Source organism: Garra rufa, chromosome 19, assembly GCF_049309525.1.
Source record: "Garra rufa chromosome 19, GarRuf1.0, whole genome shotgun sequence".
Classification (NCBI taxonomy): Eukaryota; Metazoa; Chordata; class Actinopteri; order Cypriniformes; family Cyprinidae; genus Garra; species Garra rufa.
In genome coordinates this window covers 18,474,197-18,497,856 of record NC_133379.1, presented here as the reverse complement: position 1 = coordinate 18,497,856, position 23,660 = coordinate 18,474,197, and the positions used below count along the sequence as shown (strand labels likewise).

The 23,660-nt window shown below is 36.6% G+C and overlaps 1 protein-coding gene across 4 annotated transcripts in view; it reads right to left on the bottom strand.

Moving 5' to 3' along the window:
• Positions 1-6,702: 6,702 nt before the first annotated feature.
• Positions 6,703-23,660, bottom strand: part of nrg2a (neuregulin 2a) — a 122,033-nt gene continuing 105,075 nt past the window's right edge. For 2 of the 4 annotated variants that reach the window (XM_073824300.1, XM_073824299.1), the window contains 5 exons: positions 20,697-20,799; positions 17,748-17,871; positions 17,528-17,655; positions 15,067-15,291; positions 6,703-9,229 (listed from right to left, as the gene is read on the bottom strand). In XM_073824300.1, the coding sequence (XP_073680401.1) occupies positions 8,578-9,229; positions 15,067-15,291; positions 17,528-17,655; positions 17,748-17,871; positions 20,697-20,799 (1,232 nt within the window). In that variant the 3' untranslated portion in view covers positions 6,703-8,577. Of the gene's footprint in view, positions 9,230-15,066; positions 15,292-17,527; positions 17,656-17,747; positions 17,884-20,696; positions 20,800-23,660 lie in introns of all 4 variants that reach the window. The other 2 variants (XM_073824298.1, XM_073824301.1) reach the window with 1 other exon arrangement.

Genomic DNA, 23,660 nt, shown 5'->3' with positions numbered 1-23,660 from the left:
CAAGATACAAACTCGCTTTTGCAAGAAAAAAGTCAGAATCTTGAGTTCATATCTCATATAACTTGAAATTGCAAGTTTATATCTTACAATTCTAAGAAAAAAATTAAGAATGGCAAGAAAAAAGTCAGAACCGCGAGTATTTATGTTGCAATTCTGACTTCATAACTCACAACTGCAAGTTTATATCTTACAATTCTGAGAATAAATCAGAATTGCAGGAAAAAAGTCAGAATTGCAAGATACAAACTTGCATTTGTGAGAAAAAAGTCAGAATCACAAGATTTGATCTTTTAGCTTGCAATTCTGACTTTATAACTTGCAATTGTGAGAACACAGTCAGAATTGTGAGAAAAAAGTCAGAATTGCAAGATACAAACTTGCATTTGCGAGAAAAAGAAGTCAGAATTGTGAGATAAAAGCTTGCATTAGTTAGAAAAAAGTCAAAATTCCGAGTTTTTAAATCACAGTTTATCTTGTGAACTTACAATTGCAATTGCAATCTTGCAATTTTAACTTTATAACTTGCAACCGTGAGAAAAAAAGTCAGAATTGCAAGCTTATATCTCACAATTCTGAGAAAAAAAGTCATAATTGCAAGTTTTTATCTCCCAATTCATCTTGTGAGTTTATATATTGCAATTCTGACTTTATAACTCACAATTGCAGGTTTATATCTCACAATTCTGAAAAAAAAGTCAGAACTGCGAGAAAAGTCTCTTTAATATGGTTTTGAAAAACACATCCTAATTATTATGTTCAAAAACGTTTCAAAATATTCTTTTGAAAGTAAAAAAGTTCTTAATATGAGTATCTTGAACTCTTAAATATCATTATAATTGGACATGGACTTCATTTTACAACCTGAACTTACTTACCTGGCCTCATAAAAGTCAATGTATCTGACATATTTTGTATTAAAATATTATTCCTAAACTATTTAACACAGTTTTATTTGAGACTTTCTTATTTTCAATATTTGAAGTTTTCATAGAAAACAAGCATCACCCAGATCCTGGTGTTCTTAAGAGAACCAACAAACTCAGTGTCAGCCCAGAGGAGTGGACAGGAGCACAGAATGTGTGTGGTCTTTGTGTTAAACTTTGCGAGCGATACCTAACTCTTCACATGCACTGAGGTGTGACTTGCTATTATTCTGAGTTCGGGTTAGAAAGAAGTTGGCAAGTCCGGTTCACAGACTTTGTTGACCTCAGTCTGTTTTGGAGGCATCATGCCTGTGCATGTTGCAACATTAACACGTTTAGATACCTTGTCAGATGATGGAATATTTATTTTCTTGTAGACTATTTCCTCATTTTATGTAATTGGATGTTATCTTCATCTCTTTTTCCATGTCAAGTCTAGTCACGTTAACTTCGTATTTCCAGTTCTGGATCGATACTATCAAGCTGTCAGGTTGAGAAAGCCTTGTCGAACTCATGGAAATATTTTCACACCTACGTAGTATCGATGCAAATTACATGCATGTATAACAGGATCTTGCATTCACAAGAAAAACTGGTCTTATCTAGTTAGGGTGGTCTAGTTAATGGCTTTTGAAGGTTTCTGGCCATGGATTATGCTGTTATTTATGTTATAGCAGATGAATGTTTGTGTATGCTTATTTAACAAGTCACCCGCAAGGAGCTCGCAATAACAGAATAGTTTGATTGTTTTAGTTATGTTGTTTGATTTAATTTTAGATTTCATTTAATTTCATAGTCTCTTACAACCTGATACATATTCTGCTAAACTACTGTGACACTGTAGTGTTGATTCAGTTTGTTCTTGTTATAAAGTCATGAATGAAATCTAAACACATTCCTCAACTCTACATCGCTTGCCATATTGTGAAGTAAATTTGCCAATTAATGTGTTTGAAATGTTTTGGTGCTGTATCCGAAATTAATGAGATCATGCTTTGGCTATCCGGCATTTGGCAATCAGTGGACGGGAGCAGACAATGATGCCAAATCCTCTGGGAAATGATTAGCACATTTTAAAGGTGAAGCAACATTTGGAAAGTTTGAGACTCGAACGCCTTTCCTATCAGGTTATCATCTGGAGACTAATATTCCCTTTTCCACACCTTAATCTTAAAATCAGAGCTCACCAGAGAGGAGAAAACCACAGCAGTGTCGTTCCAAACATGCACATGCTGTTCTTCCACTCCTTTGAATGATTAGACATCATATGAAACTTCTCTCTACTCGCTCCCTTAAATAAAACTCAGAGGCAATCCGTTTATCACTATGATTTATGCTTTTTCCCCTGACGTGAACGACTAAAGAATGGAGCTCATGCCAACACAGTCTCAGTGTTGCCGCTTCCATGACGGAGGAAAGACAGATATGTATAAAATTTGATAACTGCCTTTGGCTCTAAAAACAAGGTGATATATTTCCTCTAGTCAATATACATCATTCTGTTTTTCCGATGTTCACCTACCCAGAATGCACTAAAACCAAAGACTCTCATGACAATTCATGAACAGTATGCTACGCTGGTGGCTAAAATACGTTTTTGTATGATCTGCTTACATTCAGACCATATGAATTCCAAATCGCCGACACATACACTTTGCAGAATCTGCAAAATGTTACTTATTTTACCTAAATAAGAGGGATCATACAAAATACATGGTATTTTTTATTTAGTACTGACCTGAATAAGATATTTAACATAAAAGATGCTAACATATAGTCCACAAGAGAAAATAATAGTTGAATTTATAAAAATGGCCCCTTTCAAAAGTTTACATGCACTTGAAACAACCCGCTGTTCTTCATAAAAATCATTCAGGTTCCACAAATTCTTTGTTTGTTTGTTTTTTTAGCATTTTTGTGTATTTGAATCCTTTCCAACGATGACTGTATGATTTTGAGCTCCATCTTTTCACACTGAGGACAACTGAGGGACTCATATACAACTATTACAGAAGGTTCAAACGCTCACTGATGCTCCAGAAGGGAAAAACGATGCATTAAGAGCAGGGGTTGAAAACTTTTGAACCGAATAAAGATATGTACATTTTTCTTATTTTATTTTAGTACTGCCCTTCAGAAGCTACAGAAGACACATACATGTTTCCCAGAATACAAAATATGTTAAATTTACCCTGATCTTTGAAATCAAAAAGTTTTCACCCCCTGGCTCTTAATGCATTGTGCTTCCTTCTGAAGCATCAGTGAGCATTTGAACCTTCTGTAATAGTTGCAAAGTGCACAAAAATGCTGAAAAACCAAAGAATTTCTGAGACCTGAATGATTTTTCTGAAGAACAGCAGGTTTAAATGTTCAGAACAAACAAGAGACTCAACTATCACTAAAAAAAAAAAAAAACACAGCTGTGGAATATTCATGTAAAAACAGTATTAGGAATGAAGCGTATGTAAACTATTGAACAGGGTCATTTTTTTATATCATGGACTATATGTAAATGTATTTTATGTGAAATATCTTATTCAGGTCAGTAGCATGCATTTTGTAAGATCCCTTTTATTTGGCAAAATAATTAACATTTTGCCGATTCTGCAATGTGTATATAAACTTTTGACCTCAACTGTATACCTATAAATTCTTATGATGTCAGGTTTTACATCAACTAAAACGCCAGCCTGACCACTTCAGCCAGACTTGGAAACCACTGAACACCTTAAAAGTCAATGATCAATGTATATGATCAGATCAATCCTAAAAAAAGTGTCAGATTGTTTTAGTTTAAGGTCAAGTTATTGTTTTATATAACAGCACTGGCTCTGGGCATATAACTACAACCAAAAACTTACTGGTTGGCCAGTTTTCTTTCCAATACAACGGGAAAGAGTTTGAACCCTTCTCCATAAAAAATAGACGTCACATTGACGTCATAGAAAAATTTTAATTATATGCACTAACTAACTAAAATTTGTGAGGCCTTAAGGCTGGTTTAAGATGTTTTTTTAAAGCAGGGTCACCAGAAATGCTCAGGAACTACAGACATCATGTGCCAAATTCATTCAAACTGCGCAAAAATCCCTTGCAAGTTATCTGTAACATATCACTTTCTTGATACCTGCCAAATACTTGATGCACTGAGCTTTTAAATTCAGCACTTCGCAACAGAAAAGACGTGTCTGAGGCAAAATCTAGATTACAGTGCTTTTTTACCCTACAGTCTCAAGACATTAGCACTTTTATGAGTAACTGAGAATTCCCAGCTACAGAGGGGATCTCCACATACATGACGGTTAGAGATAACATACTCAGCCTATTTTACTGCATTTGCCGTGTAGAATCAAGCAAGTAATTACCTCTTAAAGTTGTAAGCGTGAAACTTAAAACAGGTAGGCTACAATTAAGTTACCATGGAATGGTGCGTTCAAGTTTACTTGGCAGCTCCTCAGCAATATAGTGAGGCATATGCTTCATGTTTAGGCATGTCAGGATTGACCAAAGAGTGCAGAAACACATAAAACTGAGAGCTGATCAGGGTCATCGGGTGGAAAGCGAAGTGTTGGCGATGATGGGCCCCAGATGAACGTCTTGGAAATGTCTCACAAGACACATAGAATCACCTCTTCCACACTAAAGCTCAGATGTGTGCAGCTGGAGGCACGAGCTGTTGTGAGAGAACCATTCTGACCTTGTTCCTCAGCCTCCTCCGCCTGTCCGTGCCGAAATGTCACATAGACGAGGTTATAATAATTTGAAAAGACATCATTTTCTAAGGTGAACATACATAAAATGTATCCTCTATGGACTTTGCTTTCTCCTGAAAGCCCACGAAAGCTGTAACTTTACACATAAATGCTAAACATGGCTGAATGCCTTTATCTGGCTATTATTTTTTCAACTCTTCTGTGAATATGCAAGCCTTTCCATTCATCAGCTGCATATGTAGCCTACATAAGAATAGCAAAGTGCAGTAAACGGTTAAAGTATTTGCTCAAACAAACTAGTTTACAACTACTAAGTTAAAATAAGATGAAAACAAACACCAGTCTGTAACTTTAGTATAACGAACTATTTTATAACCACTAACATACCTTGAAGCAGCTGACTGACACCGGAAGCCGCGTTCATTCATTCACGGTAAAAATAGCCGCGCCCACTTTTACGTTTTAAATAATAACCGATTTGTAAAAGCGTAGGAAACTTACATATTCTTTAAAATGAAACATTCGTGGAAGCACTAGAGGTCTACATGAGCACGTTAAACTTGTGCATGCTCACACTGCTGTAAATTACGGTTTTAAAACATATATAAACATTCCGCTCCTTCTTGTTACATTTAAATAGACTATTTAGTAGATAGTAAATACATAGTAAATAATATTTGTCAAATTGGGCAATATAGTGTGTTTTACCCATTTAGAAAAAAATAATTGACTAATAAACAAGTGTATCCAAACAATAGATAGGCTATCAGGCATCAGCTCACAAAGAATGGATCTGTTCCCAGCATTTTTGATTCTGTATCAGTTGGGAAGAGAGAAAAAAAAAAAAAAAAAAAAAACCTTTTGCCATTGAATTGTTCACTGAGCTAGCCACACAGACGAGACAGACAACAGGTCAGATATGGGCATGTGTCAAAATGATACCAAGAAAGATTTATTTTCTCATATGAACAGGTGTTTTCATTTTATTTTTACAATCTATGACAGTCGTGTGTGTTTGTCTCACTTTTTTAAATCCTCTAGCATTTTCCAGAAATGGACATGGTGGGGGAAAAGATTCCTTTTTTATTGCTGAATGTTAAAAAAAAATACACTTTCACTGACTTGAGGGGAAAAAAAATAATCTGCTGCTTGTACCATGCACCCATCTAACCTTGACCACAAGGACATGCAGAGGTGAGGTGTTTAGACGTTTCAAGCGGGGGAAATGAAATAGAAATAAACTGTCAGGACATAACCGTTGTTTAGCGATATCACATTTAAACTAACTAGAGCACTGTCTTTTTGGCATTTCTCAAACATACAAATAAGACCCAAAATGTTAGGAAGAAAGGTAGGGGGTTGAAAGAATCTCTGCTCAAACTTCAAACAAAACATCTCTTCATTTAAAATAAAAAACGATATTCCTTTGTGCTGTCATAACACAGCATTACACCCCTTTTTATCAGGACTTGTACATTGGTTATTCACCAAAATAACTCTCATCTCTTTTTTTTTTTTCCTTTATGGAAGAAGTGCATGAAAACATTTATCACATATCTTTCTAGTTCTAATCTTATTTGGTGTTGATTTTCTGTGCCAGAACCCTGGACTTCACCTCCCTCAATATATTATTCTTTACATCTTCACAACAAGGAGGCAAGCTGATGCTGACCGTGGACGCTCTTTGTAGAAGGTGAAGAGTTAAAACAGCTGATTTTAGTACACTTCATCTCAGGCTTATCCATACTGACTTTAGGAGTATTTTCATCCAAACAGAATCAGCCAGTGCAGCTGTTTCTGGTTTGGTTTGGGCCCAGTGAGTGCTTCAAAATGGACATGGAGTCACATATATATATATAAAAAAGATAAACTAATGGTATAGCATTCATTATAAAATAATAATAATGACCTGCACTATTTGGTGTCTTAGATTAACTGCGAATATATTAAATAATTATGAAATATGTGGACCTAATGAACAACATTGACTTGAAGTTAAACAACAAATAGTCTCAACATTACACACAGAAAAAAATGAAATGCATTGGAACACAAGTAGAATATAAAGTTTGCATATTTTGGTATTTTAATGACCCCTAATCATTTTCACAGCTATTTGTCTTGTCATTTGAGACTGTGTTTGTGTGTATGTGATTGCATGTTCAGGACCGTTCACACAGGGCATATTCGAACATTAAAACAGCTAAATACTGCACAGAATTGAAAAGAGTATCATAACCCAACCCATAAATTGCTGTTAAATATAAACATGCGTATCACACAGTCATATCCATTTGATTAGTCCATTATTTTTGGACTGATACTGAACCACTGGACTGCATGTCAGAACTGAACTTGACATGGCATCTGAAAATGTGACATTCATGGCACAAACAAAGAAATATATTGTAAATAATAGAATAAATAATATAACTACATATATTATGTGTGTACGTATATATGAACAATGCTATTTGTTTCTTTATACACCATATTCCAAAGGGTTGGGCCTTTATGATCACAAAATAACAATATCTCACTTTCGGCATTGAATGCATCAAGGAAAGCATCGATTAAAAGAACATGTCCTGTGTGAACGGCTCTTTCACTCTTTCTGTCCCAAAGTACCAGGACCAATTGGTGGAGCGGACACATCCATCAGCCTGATGTCAGTCTCTCTTCAGTCCTGCGCTAGAGGAAGATGTGCAGTGGAGTGAGGTCCTGAGACGCTGTGAGGCCTTCCATCCCTCTCGTCTATCTCTCCACTGGCCGCTCTAACCGGATGGATGTGCTGATAATGAGGGCGATTCGACTGAGTGACGGGAAAGTGGGTTGAGTGGGAGAGACTATATGTTCTTTATTTCTTTGTTATCTGTCAAAAGCTATTAGCACTGACAGCCCGGCCCACGGCCCCCTCACATTTAACCCACAATCCCCCTTTGGAAAGAGAAGGCTTCCGTGTGACAAACCCTAAGGTGCGGTCACATTAGCGAAAATTTGAGGGCAAAAAAAGTCCATTGTCAGTATGAAGTACCGCTCACTTCAATCCAAGCTTGAACCCTTTGGATGGGGAAATCTTTCATCCTCACTTGCAATTCACAATCGTGTGAATTGCGATTGAAATGACTGGATTTCGCCCACGAATATTCACCGAACAATGGTAAATGTGACCGCACCTTTACCCTGTAGGGATGCAAAGCAAGTCAAGGCGGTGCATCTGTAAGACGACATCAAGTGCCCACATGCGTAACTCTACACAACAGCAGCATATTTCTCAGAGCCACAGTCATTTCGAGGCCTCTCGCGTTTGGTCGTTCACACTCACACACGCACACTCGTACTTTTTTTTTTCCGAACCCCCCGATTGCATTTGTCATCGATTTCCTGTTGGCAAAGCAACATGATCATAAAACATCTCTGTGGATCAAATTCATGTAAACATACACCTTATGTTAGAGTGGTTTATATTGCATGACGGTGGGAAGGGGGGGATGTCACAGTTCAAATGGGGGTCAGCTCCCAAAAGAACACAGCCTGGAAAGTAAAGTAAGGAAAAAAGGCCAAAAAGAGACAACAAAAGAGTAAACGAGTATAAAAAATGAGGCGTCCGTATAAGAAAGGCTACAAAAAACTCCACTGGCCCTCTGGCCCTCAGCATACAGCAAAAGGCACCACAATATTACTCTATTTTTTTTTTTTTTTTTTTTTTTTAAGTTGTGAAAAAATTGGCACATCTTTTTTATGCTGTAAATCAAAATGTACATATAAATAGAGTTTTCCCTATAAAAAAAGTCTTTGCTGTTAACTAGTAGACAACTTTTGCTAAAATGAAAATAAATATTTCATTTGTTTATAATATCTGTCAGTTATATAAAATAAAAATATTTCTTATAGGTGCATGTCTATAGTAGATCGGTTTTTGTGGATAGGTGGCGGTCTCTCTAGTGGGGTGCATTGTCCAGTTTGGAGCGCGAGTGCGTCAGTCTGGTCTGTGTGTTGGCGCGAGGCCCGTGCCGCCCGCTCTGGGCGTGAGAAGTCTGCGTGTCGGGCACGGGCCTGTAGAGGGTGACGGGCTCGGCGGCGTTCATGTTCTGCATACTGAGGAAGGGCGTGCTCTCACCTTCCTCCACCTCCGAGTCACTGTCCGACAGGCAGCTGCGCGAGCCCAAGTCCCGGGAGGGCTGGTAGCCGCGCGGCGCCACGTGGCCGTTGAGTCTGGACCTGCGCCAGTGCCGACTGCTTCTCTTTGGTTGCTCCATTGAGGAGAGGTACTCCTGGGTGCTTTCGTACTCTTCCTCCTGAGCCAGCCGGTAGGGGCTGGAGGGAAGGCTGCCAGTGCTGTCTCGCAGGTAGCTGCCGCGCTGCTGCTGCCGGTAGGGCTCGTGGCCCCGCGCCTCGTGCAGGGGCACCTGGTAGCGCCGCAGCAGCGGCTGGTCCTCCTCCGGCGGGTAGGGGGCGTGGGCGGCGGGGGGCAGAGACATGGCGTGGCTGGCATTGGGAGACGTGATCTGGAAGGTAGGCACCTGCGGGGGCAGTGAGTAATGGAAGTCCACGGGAGACAGGCGAGCCGGAGTGGTCAGCGCCGACACGTACCTGTGCCGAGAGAAGGGCAGGGAGAGAGAGACAGCGGAGAGAGGAAGAAGAGCGAGCGAGAGCGGGAGAGAAGAAGGTTGTGTGGAACAGATACGCACGTCAGTCAAACGTTTAAAGTAAAATGGTGTAAAAAGGGAAGGGACCCACCACCGAAATAGAAGTCACATTCAGGGGTTCTCAACCTTTTTTGGTCACCCACATAAGAGAATTAAGACCTTCGAATCTGTAAGACCTTCATTCATCTTCAGAGCCCAAATTTTTGATTTGATTTTAAATAAATCTAAGAGCTTTCTGACTAAACAGCATGAACAGCAACAGAACTGACACGTTCAAGGTCCAGAAAGCTAGTAAGGACATTGTTAAAATAGTCCATGTGACATCAGTGGTTCAACCTTAATTTTATGATGCTACGAGAATACTTTTGTGCACAAAACCCCCCAAAATAACGACTTTATTCAACAATTTCATCGATGCACATTCATGAGAGGATCACAATGCATACGTATGGTTTTGCTGACACTGGTACTCTTGTGGACAAGTGGCGGAGACTGACAAATTGTTGAATAAAATAATTATTTTTGTTGTCTTTGCACTAGGGGTGGGCATAGATTAATTTTTTTAATCTAGATTAATCATTCAGAATATGTGTGCTACCCAAATAATGACTAAAAGTAAGTCTTCGAGAACGGGCCAGGTGGCGCATTAGATCAGGCGCTCATCTCCTGTTTCCAAAATGCATCACAAACTGCTTGACAATTGCATTTACAACATAATTACCTATACAAACTTGTGTAACCAAGTACTTCTGCGCAAAAGGCTGTGCGACGTGCGCGTTGCCGTTAAATACACAGACGCGCACGGGCATGGATTTCTGCGTGCATAGTCTTCCATTAAACTGCGTTGCTTTTAGAAGCGTCAATTCAGTTGTTGCATATAGTTTAATGTCTTTATTTCGGGATTATCAAAGTAAATTATAACTCACGTGCCCCAGTAAAAAGGGTCTAGCAACGCACCTGCCCCGAAGCGGCTTCATAACTGCATCCATGTTTGCACGTCTCATTTGATGTGGTAATTTCACAGAAGTTGAAGACTCGTTCTCGCCCCCTACAGTGCAATTCGACTAGGTATACGTCATCCGTGCTAAAATATCAACGTGAAAGTCATCATATCTTGCGTAGTTTAGACCCAGCTCCCAACCCAACTTTGAGAATAGATTAACGGCGATATTTTTTTTATCGCCCGATAAGAGTCTCACGTTAACGCAGCACGTTAACGCCGATAACGGCCCACCACTACTTTGCACACAAAAAGTATTTTCATAGCTTCATAAAATTATGGTTAAACCTCTGATGTCACATGAACTATTTTAATGATGTCTTTACTACCTTTCTGGGCCTTGAACATGTCGGTTGCATTGCTGTTGATGCAGGGTTAGAAAGCTTTTGGATTTCATCAAAAATATTTTAATTTGTGATCCAAAGATGAACAAAGGTCTTACTAGTGAGGTGAGTAATTAATGACAGAATTTTCATTTTTAGGTGAACTCACCCTTTGAGACTAACAGCACATTTGACTTTTCATTTGCATATATCTTTGTAGTATAAAAGCATTAATTTATTATTATTTAAGCACAAAATCAGCTGTTTTAAATATATAGGTCTGATGACTGATGACTATTAAACTTACACTAAAAAAAACTATCATAAATAAAAACAGTACAGTCCATCTACTTCTTCTGACCTTGGGAGACCATAGATGGGTTGAGAACCTCTACCTCAAGTTCCCCTATTCATGGAGAACCTGACATTTTAAAACTGTGATTTTTAAACCTGAAAAAGTCATGAAATTTATTTAGTCTTTAAAAAGTTTCTGTTGAGAAGATATATTTTTCCAGTTACACTCAACTGCTGACTTGGATGTTCTTCGAGTCTCTAAAATGATGTTAAAGGAGTAGTTCACTTCCAGAACAAAAATTTAAAGATAATGTACTCACCCCATTGTCATCCAAGATGTTCATGTCTTTCCTTATTTCAGTTGTAAAGAAATTATGTTTTTTTGGTCCATATAGTGGACTTCTATGGTGCCCGTGAGTTTCAGTGCAGTTTCAAAAGGTTCTAAATGATCCCAGTCATGAAATAAGGGTCTCATCTAGCGAAACGATCTGTCATTTTCTAAATATATATATATATATATATATATATATATATATATATATATATACTTTTTGATATACTTTTTAACCTCTAATGCTCGTCTTGTCTAGCTCTCCATGTGCTCTGTGCATTCCAATTCAAAAACTCCCATCTCATTTTCTTCTCCAACTTCAAAATCGTCCTACATTGCTGCAGAAGTACCGACCCAGTGTTTACAAAGTGAATGTGCAAACGTCAAACGCACTTTATAAAAAAAGGTAAAACAGCAATGTTTTTTGACATAACCTGTCTTGAACCGGAGTGCACAGAGTTTGCATGCGCATGGCAGAGCTAGACAAGACAAGCATTTGAGGTTTAAAGGTATATAATTATTTTTTTTTCACTAGATAAGACCTTCTTCCTTGGCTGGGGATCGTTTAAAGCCCTTTGAAAGTGCATTGAAACTGCATTTTGGAAGTTCAAACTCGTGGGCACCATAGAAGCCCACTATATGGGGATAATTCCTAAAAATGTTTTCCTCAAAAAACATATATATTTTTTTACGACTGAAGAAAGAAATACATGGACATCTTGGATGACAACAGGGTGAGTACATTATCTGTACATTTTTGCTCTGGAAGTGAACTACACCACAGTGAAAATCCACTAGTCTAAAGGTGTGGGATCCCTATTCTGTGTTTGCTTCCCATATGCAGTGTTCCTGCCTTGTACTTTTGCAGTACTGTATCAATTCATGCCCACCTTGCTATGGCCCTAGAAAAATGATAGTATGCACACTAAGACATGGCGGCTGAAAGCTCAATAGCAAACGACAGCAGACGTACACACTACAGGAACAAATGAGGCCACGTCAAACCTCCCAGTCTAGGCTTAGCATTGTTACTGCAGCACGCCACCAGATGGATGACAACGCTTGCCTTACGAGTTCCCTTCCATTAGCGTGCATCGTGCTATACTTAATCATGTACGCGGGTAATTTTCCTTGATGCCTTTGACAGAAAAAAAAAAAAAAATCCCTATCTGCGCTTGTTCCTTTGGCCTGTGCTGTGTGAGTTAATGTGAGCGTGCCCTGGGAGAGGAGGCCACAGTCAAACTGGAGCAGATAAATTAACACTGGCTGTTCTGTCACAGATTTGCAGAGCCTGAGGGCAGATAGCCGTATGCACAACAGCTCAGTCAGCTGCAGAGCAGGAGAGAAGGTAGAGAGGGAAATAGTGCAGAGCAGAACACCAGAGACCTGTTTCACCCCTGAGATAACGTGTTGTTCGGCTCTTGTTGACTTAATGAACCCCTCAAGGTATAAATTCTCCTGTTTTGGCCCTTGCATGGTGGCGTGGGTGTTTCGCAGGCGAGAGATAACTGTAAATACAGCTGGCCGTGGGCTAGATTTTCTCTCTGCCTTGATACAAATACTGCGTATCTGGAGCAGGGAAGCTTTGCTTGACCCTGACTCCCTCTCTGACACTCTCAGCTGGGCCAGAGCATCTGCATGATTTGCGCAATGAATTTTACTGCTATATTCTTCACGGTACGCAGTGTGCAATTTATACAAAGACTTTTGAGGGGTCAGCTTTCTTATTTCTTATGCTTGTGGCTGATGCAGCACATGTAACAAAATCTTAAATTGTAGTCCATTACTGATTACAAATTTCATGACAGATATTATTGTTGTATAATAATCCAACCTGGTCTCATGAAGTAAACGTACCTCTGTAAACTTTTTGTGAAATACGTATCGCCATGTACGTTTCGTGACATATACGATGGAAAATGTCCACTGGGTGGTGCTAAAAGAGAGTTCTTTTTTTCCCTGGAACAGATGAATGTATGTGTCGCCGCAGTGACTTCAAATGTACGTTGAGTGACGTTATAAATCTAATGCTCTATGTCGTTTTAAAATAAAGTACCATCTGCACTACACCTATACCTAACCGATAGTATAAATAAAAAGCAAGTGTGATGTAAAAACGCAATCGTAAGTATGCTGTTTTAGCTTGTTTTTTGATCTCTCATCTTTTAGCTCTTTCATAGTGAGTCTTTTTTTTTTTTGACGAGATTTGTACCCAAGGATTCTGCATCCTAAATCCAGTTCCATGCCATCTAGAGCTACCAAGCAAGCTTGTTACGTTTAGAAAGCAAAACATATGGAGTTGTAATCATAACTTTGTATGAAAACGATTACAAGTGCTGTTTTACTGCCTCTAGTGTTCATTTCTGTTGGAAACTGCAGTGATATGTGCTTATTGGTACACTGTAAAAAATTTGCTGTAGTTCTGCAGCTGGTTGCCAGTAACTTATGGAGATTTTTAATTTATGTTATTTACTGGCAACAGTTTGTTCAAAGTTAAATGAACATTAAACATTAACAAGTCTTTGTCTTTACAGAATAAAACTATAAAATAACAACCTACTGCAAAGCATTCTGGGAACCAGAAACCTTCATCAACCTTTTTCTGTTTTTTTCCTTCAGATTTTGGTTCCCAGAATGCTTTGCATGAGGCTGTTATTTTAGTTTTATTCTGTAAAGATAAAGACTTGTTAATGTTAATGTTCAATTAACTTTGAACAAACTGTTGCCAGTAAATAGCATCAATTTAAATCTACAGTAAGTTACTGGCAACCAGCTGCCAGTAATACTGTAATTTCTACAGATTTTGTTTACAGTGTATGTATTTCGCGTCTTGCGAAAAAGTTTCCAGAGGTACGTTTTTGTCATGGGACTAGGTAGGAATAATCTATTGGATTACACATTGACTACTTTTTGATTACTTTTACTTTTTTTTTTTTTTTTTAAACTTAAAATGCATTCAATTCTTTGTTATCAAATATTACATTATACCAGGGTTTCCCTAACTGGGGTTTGTGAATTTATGAAAAGCTGGAAGAGTTTCCAAATGTGTAAAAACAGTAGAACTTTATAAAGGAAAATTTAAGAGAGAGAAAAAAAGAGGAATTAGGGCAATAAATAATTTACTACCATATGTGAATAATTTAAATAATTGAAAACCACTGTGTGAACAATATGTAATCATGTAATCTATAAAAAGTAATGTGAAAAAGTAATCTGATTATGGGCATTTTAAAATGTAATCCAATTACAAGTATTTTTTTTTAAATCTGATTACGTAATACTGATTATGTAATCAGTTACTACTCAGCACTTATGTGTGCATATGTGTATTTATACAACAGTTCTTTCTGTTCCTTTCATCTGATTGGCTGAGAGGAGTGTGATATTCTAGTATTATCGGAACTCTAAACGATTCATTATTTGTATTACTCCGCTTCTGGTATTTGTCACACAGTATGTAGTTTTAAGAGTGTTTAGGCGAGAATTTACTTGTTTAGACTTTAAATATGCGGTTTGTTAATAGAGATATACTCAAATAATACTGCAGTGTATATAATACTTATAAAACGGTAAACTAATTTTATTTAGTGGCATGGGCTGTTGAACTGTGGGGTTTAGGTTTCAATTAGGAGGGTCGGACCAACTCCAACCCCCCCCTTTAATTTGCATCCTGATGGCACGTGCTGTAAATATTTGCTATTAAATCTTTCACGCCACACATGCCAGTCCCCAGGGGTAAAGGAGACTGCGCACTGAAATGTAGAGGAGTCTTAGTGCACACACTAAAACGGTTCTCAGTGCCATGGCTGCAGAGAGGGGGCGCTCCTGCGCACCTGTCGCTATGCGGAGAGTCCCCAAGGGAGTCGAAAGAGTCGCCGTACTGCAGGGCCGGCCGGTGGGGCTCAGTAAAGCCACAGTGTGCGGCACGCCTGGCCCGCGCCTCCATGCACGCAGGACTGTTGCATTTACTGGTCCCCACTGAGGACGACATCATGCCGGAAGGACAGTCGGAGAGGACGCTGTCTGTTCGCTCCAGACTCCACGTTCTCCCTTCATGTCTGAGAAGAACAGAAAGAAAGAAAGAAAGAAAGAAAGAAGGAGAATGAAAGAAAAGGGAAGAAAGCAGGATAGAAAAAGTGCACAAGATGCTTAACCCAGTGGTTCTCAAAGTGTCAGGAGGCTTCCCAAGTTCTTAGATTTCTTTTATTTCCTTTGAATTCACAAGAGTATGGTTTCACAAGAATATAGAGCATATGGAGTCATATGTACTACTTTTATGGTAGGGTTCGACGGGGCTAAAGGTGCCTTTGATATTATTTTCCTCTAAACCACTAGATGGCAGAAAAATTTGCTGTAGCACAACCAAAACGTCCGCTTTTCAAGATACACATGCTATTTTGTCTGATCCTTGAAACGATCGTGGGCAGCAGTGCAAAGTTGATTCTGTGCTGACCTGATCTAATATTTGATGTTTTTAAAAATGTTATAGATTTAAGTAGCAAAAGAGAATCGCTAAAATTGTTGAATATATCTTGAGACAAAGGTCTTCTTAATGATTTTCAGGTTTGTTTAAGATAATTAAAGCAACAGTTTTTAAATAACGAAAGAATATGTAAAAATATGGTATTTGGGATAAAAGGCACAAATATTAACATTTCTATTTCTATCTAGGCTGATTTTCTATTTGTTGACATGATATGGTTAGAGTCAGATGGTAAATATCATATATTATATGTGACCCTGGACCACAAAACCAGTCTTAAGTCGCTGGGGGTATATTTGTAGCAATAGCCAAAAATACATTGTATGGGTCAAAATTATAGATTTTTCTTTTATGCCAAAAATCATTAGGAAATTAAGTAAAGATCATGTTCCATTAAGATTTTTTGTAAAATGCCTACTATAAATATATCAAAATGTAATTTTTGATTAGTAATATGCATTGTTAAGAACTTAATTGGGACAACTTTAAAGGTGATTTTCTCAGTATTTAGATTTTTTTTGCACCCTCAGATTCCAGATTTTCAAATAGATGTATCTCAGCCAAATATTGTCCTATCCTAACAAACCATACATCAATAGAAAGCTTATTTATTGAGCTTTCATATGTTGTATACATCTCAGTTTTGTAAAATTTTACCTTATGACTGGTCTTGTGGTCCAGGGTCACATATGTTGGGTGTCCATCTTAAAGATAATCACCATGTTTAAAATGAAACCATATTTTAAAACATTCTATTAATCATATCGTATAATAAAATATCAATTGTTGTTACTATTGTAAATCTATATTAAATTACTATGGGATCTCCTTTAAGAATCTTTACATTTTAAAATGATTTTGAGTTTCTGTATTTTAAAGTATATGTTTTATTTTAACATATTTTAATGACAGTATATTTGTTGAACAGAAAATAATTATTTTATTTATCAAAATATGAAGAAAATAGTACAAACTTTGCTGAAGTGATTGTTTTGAACAAGTATTAACTCAGACATAGCTATAGTATTTGTATCAATACTGTGTGCCTTTTACCCTGTGTGTGAGGTAAAAGGCCCCCATTGCCACCTCATACATTTATAAGATTTTTAAACAAAATAACTTGTGATTTATTCAACTATCAACTATGATTTATTTTCACACAAAATCTGTTGCTCCATCAATGTTCAATACTCAATTTTTCTTCAATCATACACTTTGGGCACAGTGAAAAGCACAAATTTTTTTCTAAGGGTGTGCCTTTAGCCCCATTGTACCCTAATCCATCACTGAGACATGACATGAGGCTGAGTGTTAGTATTATTTCTTTATTTTCTTTCTTTATTTTTATAATTGCATTCAACAAGTACATGTGCTAACAAAATTCGCCAACAGTGCGGTTTGTTGATTACAGTGTAAGTGTTGAGGGTGTACCAACGTTGTTCCTGTTACAACGGAGTCATGACAGAACAAACTGAGAACCACTGGTTTAACCTCATATGTGTGTAAGAATCAGTTTGAGTGAAAAGCGTGAAGTCTTAACCCTGTGAGGTGATCATGGTGTATAACCTCTGAGTTTCTCTACACTCACTCACTCACTCACACCTGTGGCTTGATTCTTAAAGGAATGAATAATGGCCGTCTGACTCGGATTCCAGTGGGATAGTGAAAGGGGAAAGAATGCTGAATGAGATGAAAACAGACGTATGACTCGGGTAGGGGTCAACTAGAGCACGACCCCTGGTTCCTAATGAGTCCACACACAAATCCTCTACTCATTTGTGGCCAAACATGCCATGCAGTCTGGAATGTACCTGTGAGTGGAGGAATGAGCCCGGGTGGAGGAGTTGTGGGATCTGGAAGACTGCCGGCTGCCAGGAAAAGGTGCCTCTGCTCCATGTCTAATGACTCTTTCAGTTGCCGGTACATTTTTGGAGATATACTACAATTGAGAAAGAAAAGAAAGAGCCATTCGGTTACTGACAGAAGATATTACATCACAACCAATTCTAATTATTAAGAGGAGTGACGTACATCTACCATGGGTATCTCTTCAGGACCAGGTCCTGGGTGATTGGGTCCGTTGGCCAGGTTGCGGTTGGGGTGATCCACATAAATATTCTGCCTCAGATGATTGTGCATCTTCTTCCTTTGTTTCCTGGGGGGGAGGCTACAGTGAGGCAGTGTCACTCTCTCAGACACCGGCCAAGAGTCACAATCATGTCACATTAAAAAAAAAAAAAAAAAAACTTTCTACCTCTCTAAACTGCTGCTAACTCATTTTTCAACATTTAATTTTCTCTAAAAAAGCATTTCTGAAAAATATAGAGACTCTTGAAGGGATAGTTTACCCAAAAATGATAAAAAAGATATGATTTTCTTCTTTCAGATGAGTACATTTAGAGTTACAGTAGAGTTATCCTGGTTTGTCCAAGCTTTATAATGGCAGTGAATGGCTGTTAAGATTTTGATGTCCAATAAAGTGCATCCATCCATCATAAAAAGTGCTCCTCACCAGGCTTGTGCACAATTCAGAATTGAATTGAGAATGACTCCTAAATTCCAATTCAATTCTTGAATATGAATTGAATTTGAATTGATGTCAAAAACATGATCTAGAATTACAATTCGAATTTGAATTAAAGGAAGCAGAATTGCAATTCGATACAAATTCAAAGAAATTCATATACATAAGTGAAGTGTTTAACAATGAAGCTTTACAATATATGTCAGATATGATTTCATTACATATTCTATAAATGATATTAGTTTGAACTACTTGTACAGATTACATTGTGTTATTTGATTACTTTGAAATGAAAATAACATTTTGAACAAAACTAATCAAACATTGAGGGAGTAATTTATTTCAAGAATTTGATCATGATCTATATGTTGGAACAAAATGTATGCAGGGTTGAGGAGTGACTAGTTATGTGTAATGAAATTATGCTATTAAATTACAAAATTAGTGTAATTGTATGTTAGATTCAACACATTCTTTCTGTTGTATGACTGTGTGGAATGTCTTTGAATTGCCATGAAATTCAAATTCCAACTCATGAATTGAATGGCTGCCAATTCTGAAATTCTGAATTGTGCACAAGCCTGCTCCTCACAGCTCCAAGGGGTTAATAAAGGCCTTTTGAAGTGAATCAATCCACGTCATCTGCTGGAACGCCACTCTCTCATGAACCTCGCATACAACAGTTAGCGGAATCTGGAGATTATGGTTTATAAAGTTTTAAATATGGATATTTTTCTTCCAAAAATCCATCTATTTGCTTCAGAAAACCTTTATTAACTTTTTAGGAGCCACGTGGTGTACTTTTTATTATAGATGGACGCACTTTTATTGAACTTCAAATTCTCAACACCCATTCACTGTCATTATAAAGCTTGGAAGAGCCAGGACATTTTTAAATATAACTCTGATTGTATTCGTCTGAAAGAAAAAAGTCATATACACCTAGAATGGCTTGAGGGTGATTAAATCATTTTCATTTTTGGGTGAACTATCCCTTTAAGCCACACTTAAAAATGTAATTAGTGGCATCTGAAAACACAGATGTTTAAAAAGTGCTTTCTATGAAATATATACCACTTGGATTGATGTTTTATGTAATGTAAATCCACACTGTAAAACGTTTTCACCAGTTTCAACTTAAAACTTAAGTTTAGCAGCTGGCTTAATATTTTAAGTTAAATCAACTTAAGTCATTTCAACTCACAAGTTAAATCAACTAATTTTTATTGTAATATATTAAAATGACTTGTAGATTTAAGCTGATTTAACTTAAAATTTTAAGGCAGCTGCTGAATTTTTTAAGTTGAATCTGGTGAAAAGTTTTACAGTGCATGTATATATTACTTTAATCTGTAAGAGTTCCAATATACCCAAAAAACTTTCCAAAAGTAATAATATATAATAATAATAATAAAAAGGTTCAAAATACATGTACTTAATTCCAAATTAAGCAAACGCAAATGTAGCTTTACAATTGACCAAACTATATTGTTTAAAACATAATTTTGTTTTAATATACTATTGTTCAAAAGTTTGAAGTCAATAAGATTTAAATAATAATACTTTTGTTTAGCTAACTTTTATGCATTATGATGTTCTTTTGAAATTTCTATTTATCATAGAATCATAAAAACAAAATAGTGGTTTCTTCAATAATATTAGGTAGAATGACTGCTTTCAACACTGATAATAAGAAATCACATCAGCATATTAGAAGTATAATGTGACACTGAAGACTATAGTAATGGCTGCTTAAATTTGAGCTTTGCCATTATAGGAATTAATTATATTTTAATATATATTTAAATAGTTTTGAATTTTACTGATTTAGTAATAACATTTCACAATATTACTTTATAAATGCAGCCTTGTTGAGATCAAGAACCTAAATTTTGAACAGTAGTGTACTTTTAAAAGCTCATACTCGTATTTAATTTCATAATATGTCATTTCAGTTGTTATAATTTGTCATACAATTGAGGCTAGTTGACAAAAATGACTTAGGGCACCATTAAAGGGGATAGTTTACACAAGAATGAAAATTCTGTCGTTAATTACCCACCCTCGTGTCATTCCAAACCTGTAAGACCTTCGTTCATCTTCAAAACACAAATTAAGATATTTTTGATGAAATTTTTGATGTCTTATTGATGTTTTTGTACACAAAAAGTATTATTAAGTTACGGTTGAACCACTGATGTTACATGGACTATTTTAACAATGTCATTACTACCTTTCTGGGCCTTGAACATGTCAGTTGCGTTGATGTCGGGCTCAGAAAGCTCGGTTTTCGTCGAAAATATTTTCATTTGTGTTCCGAAGATGAATGATGGTCTTACAGTTTTGGAACGACATGAGGGTGAGTAACAGAATTTTCATTTTTGGGTGAACTATCCCTTTAAGAATTACTGCTTAGAATTCTAAGTAGTTTCACTGCCGATGTGCTTTATACTTACTTGGTTTTGCAGTAGGCCACCACACAGACTATGCCCACCACCAAAAGAGCCACACAGATGCCGGTGATTGTCAGGACTCTCTTCTGATAGAGCTCCTCTGCCTCTGCACATGACCACACAACAATTATCAGACTCATCTGCAACTAAAACTGGTTGTAAACTCACGTAAACAGTTCCCAATGCTGCGCCGATCCTCCTTCATGTCATCTCACAATGAAATCTGAGATATGAACATGTTCTTCCAAACGGGCATGACTCAGATCCCATAAGCTCTCATTAACAGCATGGATATGAGGATTCATCGTGGGATGGGAACAAGGCTCAGGCCTTAACAAGGGCCCGAATGGACCAGCTCAGCAGTGGAAACTGCTTGCGTGAGGAATAATGTGTATTATTATCGTGGACTTGAGGGAATCGGTCTATCCCGAAGGGCACTGATGATTTCTGTGAGTCCATGGATGCCTTCTTCCACTGGGGGGCGTCGCAATTCAGCTCAATTTACAAGATATTGAGGTACAACAGGATATTAAGATACAACAGGATATTAAGAGGACAAGTGAAATGTGGATGAATGTTTGGGACAAATTGGTTTAAGAAGTGATTACATGGAGGCACAGAAATAATCATCAGGGTCTTTGTTTGGCTTGGTCAGTTATAGTTTATTTACCACCAGTCAAAAGATTTGTAATGTTTTCAAAGAAGTCTCTTCTGCTCAACAAGTCTGCATTTATTTGATCCAAAGTACAGCAATTTTAAAAAGATTTTTACTATTTAAAATAATTGTTTTCTATTTGATTATATTTTGAAATGGAATTTATTCCTGTGGTTAAATCTAGATTTCAGTCTTCAGTGTCACATGATCCTTCAGAAATCATTCCAATATGCTTATTTGCTGTTCAACAAACATTATTATTCTCATCAATATTTAACACAGTTGAGTACATTGGATTTTCATCCAAAGATAAACATTTATCTGAAATAAAAAGCTTTTGTAAGAGTATAACAGGAGTCAGTAAAATGTAAAAATGTATAGAAATTTTTACTTTTATTTAGCAAGGATGTTTTAAATTGATCAAAAGTGATGATAAAGACATTTGTAATGTTACAAAAGATTTCTATTCCAGATAAATGCTGTTCTTCTGATCTTTCTATTCATCAAAGAAACCTGAAAAAATTATACTCAGCTCTTTTCAACATAATAATAATAATAATAATAAATGTTTTTTAAACAGCAAATCAGAATATTAGAATGATTTCTGAAGGATCATGTGACTGGAGTATTGATGCTAAAAATTCAGTTTTGAAATCACAGGAATAAATTACATTTTAAAATATATAATAATAATAAAAAATGTTTTTTAAACAGCAAATCAGAATATTAGAATGATTTCTGAATGATTCTGTTTTGATGGATTTTAGATCAAATAAATGCAGGCTTGGTGAGCAGAAGACACTTCTTTAAAAAAAAACATGAAAAATCTTACTGTTCAAAAACTTTTGACTGATAGTGTACGTATTCATATGCAATCAAATGGATGCATAACAATCTTTCAAGGAATATTCTGGATCCAGTTGATCAAACTAAGCTCATTTGACAGCATTTGTGGTATTGATTAGCACAAAAACAAAACAAAATAAAATAAAATAAAATAAAATAAAATAAAATAAAATAAAATAAAATAAAATAAAATAAAATAAAATAAAATAAAATAAAATAAAATAAAATAAAATAAAAAAGACATTTATTTATTTGGCTATACACTTGCCTTCTTGAAAAAACAAATAAAAAGCAAAAATTTAGATTAAAGTGAGGCTCTTACAATGGAAGTGAATGGGGCCAATTTGTAGATATTTAAATACTGTAAAAAAAAAACATACTAACCATTTCTTTGTAAAGTTTTATTATTTTTATTATTATTATTAATTTACTTTAAAACACCATTGCCAGAAACCGAAAACTGACTGTAAAAATCAGTTAATTTTAAAAAATTCTAAACTTCAAACTCAAAAAAGTTACCCTATTTACTTCCACAGTAAGTGCCTCGATTTAAAAAAACAAACAAACAAAAAAAAAAACATTATGCAACAAACTTTTTATTTTATTTTTATTTGTTGTGTATCAGGATTACGCCACTCATGCTGTAGATTGAGCCGAACTTGTCTGAACCCGGAACATCCCTTCAACACGCACACTGAATGTTGGGTACAATTCAAAAGGAAATGTTTTTTTTTTTTTTTAACTATCAAACCACAGAAACATCCAGCCTTCTGCCTTTTCCTTGGAAATGAGCCTTGGTTTGGTTTCACAGACCTTCCAAAAGGAAGAGAATGTGACTCTGCAAGGGTTAGGGGCTAGTTAGGGGAGAAATATTTCATAATCAATAATGAAATAATCCAGCTGTCGTTTGCTCAGTACTACAGAGCGAGTAGGAGAACATTATTTCTGAAGGGCCTCATCTGCGCTGCTAGGAACGGAGCTGAGTATGTGCTTTAAGCACACAACGTGACTTCATAGAAAGCCTAGTTTACATGTACCGTAAAATGGACCATTTTCAAGGGAAAACAGAGGCTGGTTTTGTAAGCAAAGAACAGACGATTGGGAGAGGTCATATAAACAACCTAATTATGGTACTAATGCAGTTTGGCATGCTAGGGCACTAGGATTCAGTTCGTTCAAGCCCAGTAAAATTAAGAACAGAAAACAAAAGAGAAACTGCGTTCAATTTAAACCATTATCAAATACAGCTGCAGAAATCACAGGGGTGAAGCAGAAGAATGGCAAAGTAGCGTGCAAAGATAGGGATGAAAAATAATGAGCGAAGAAACGGGAAAGCGGGGAGATGGAAGAAGGAGAAGAACTTAGTTTAGAATAAAGGGAGAAAATGAACTATTTTGTTTGAGGATAGAAAGGGGAACTCTTATCTGCAGCACTCATCCATTTTGCATTGAAAGTCAAAGCACCGT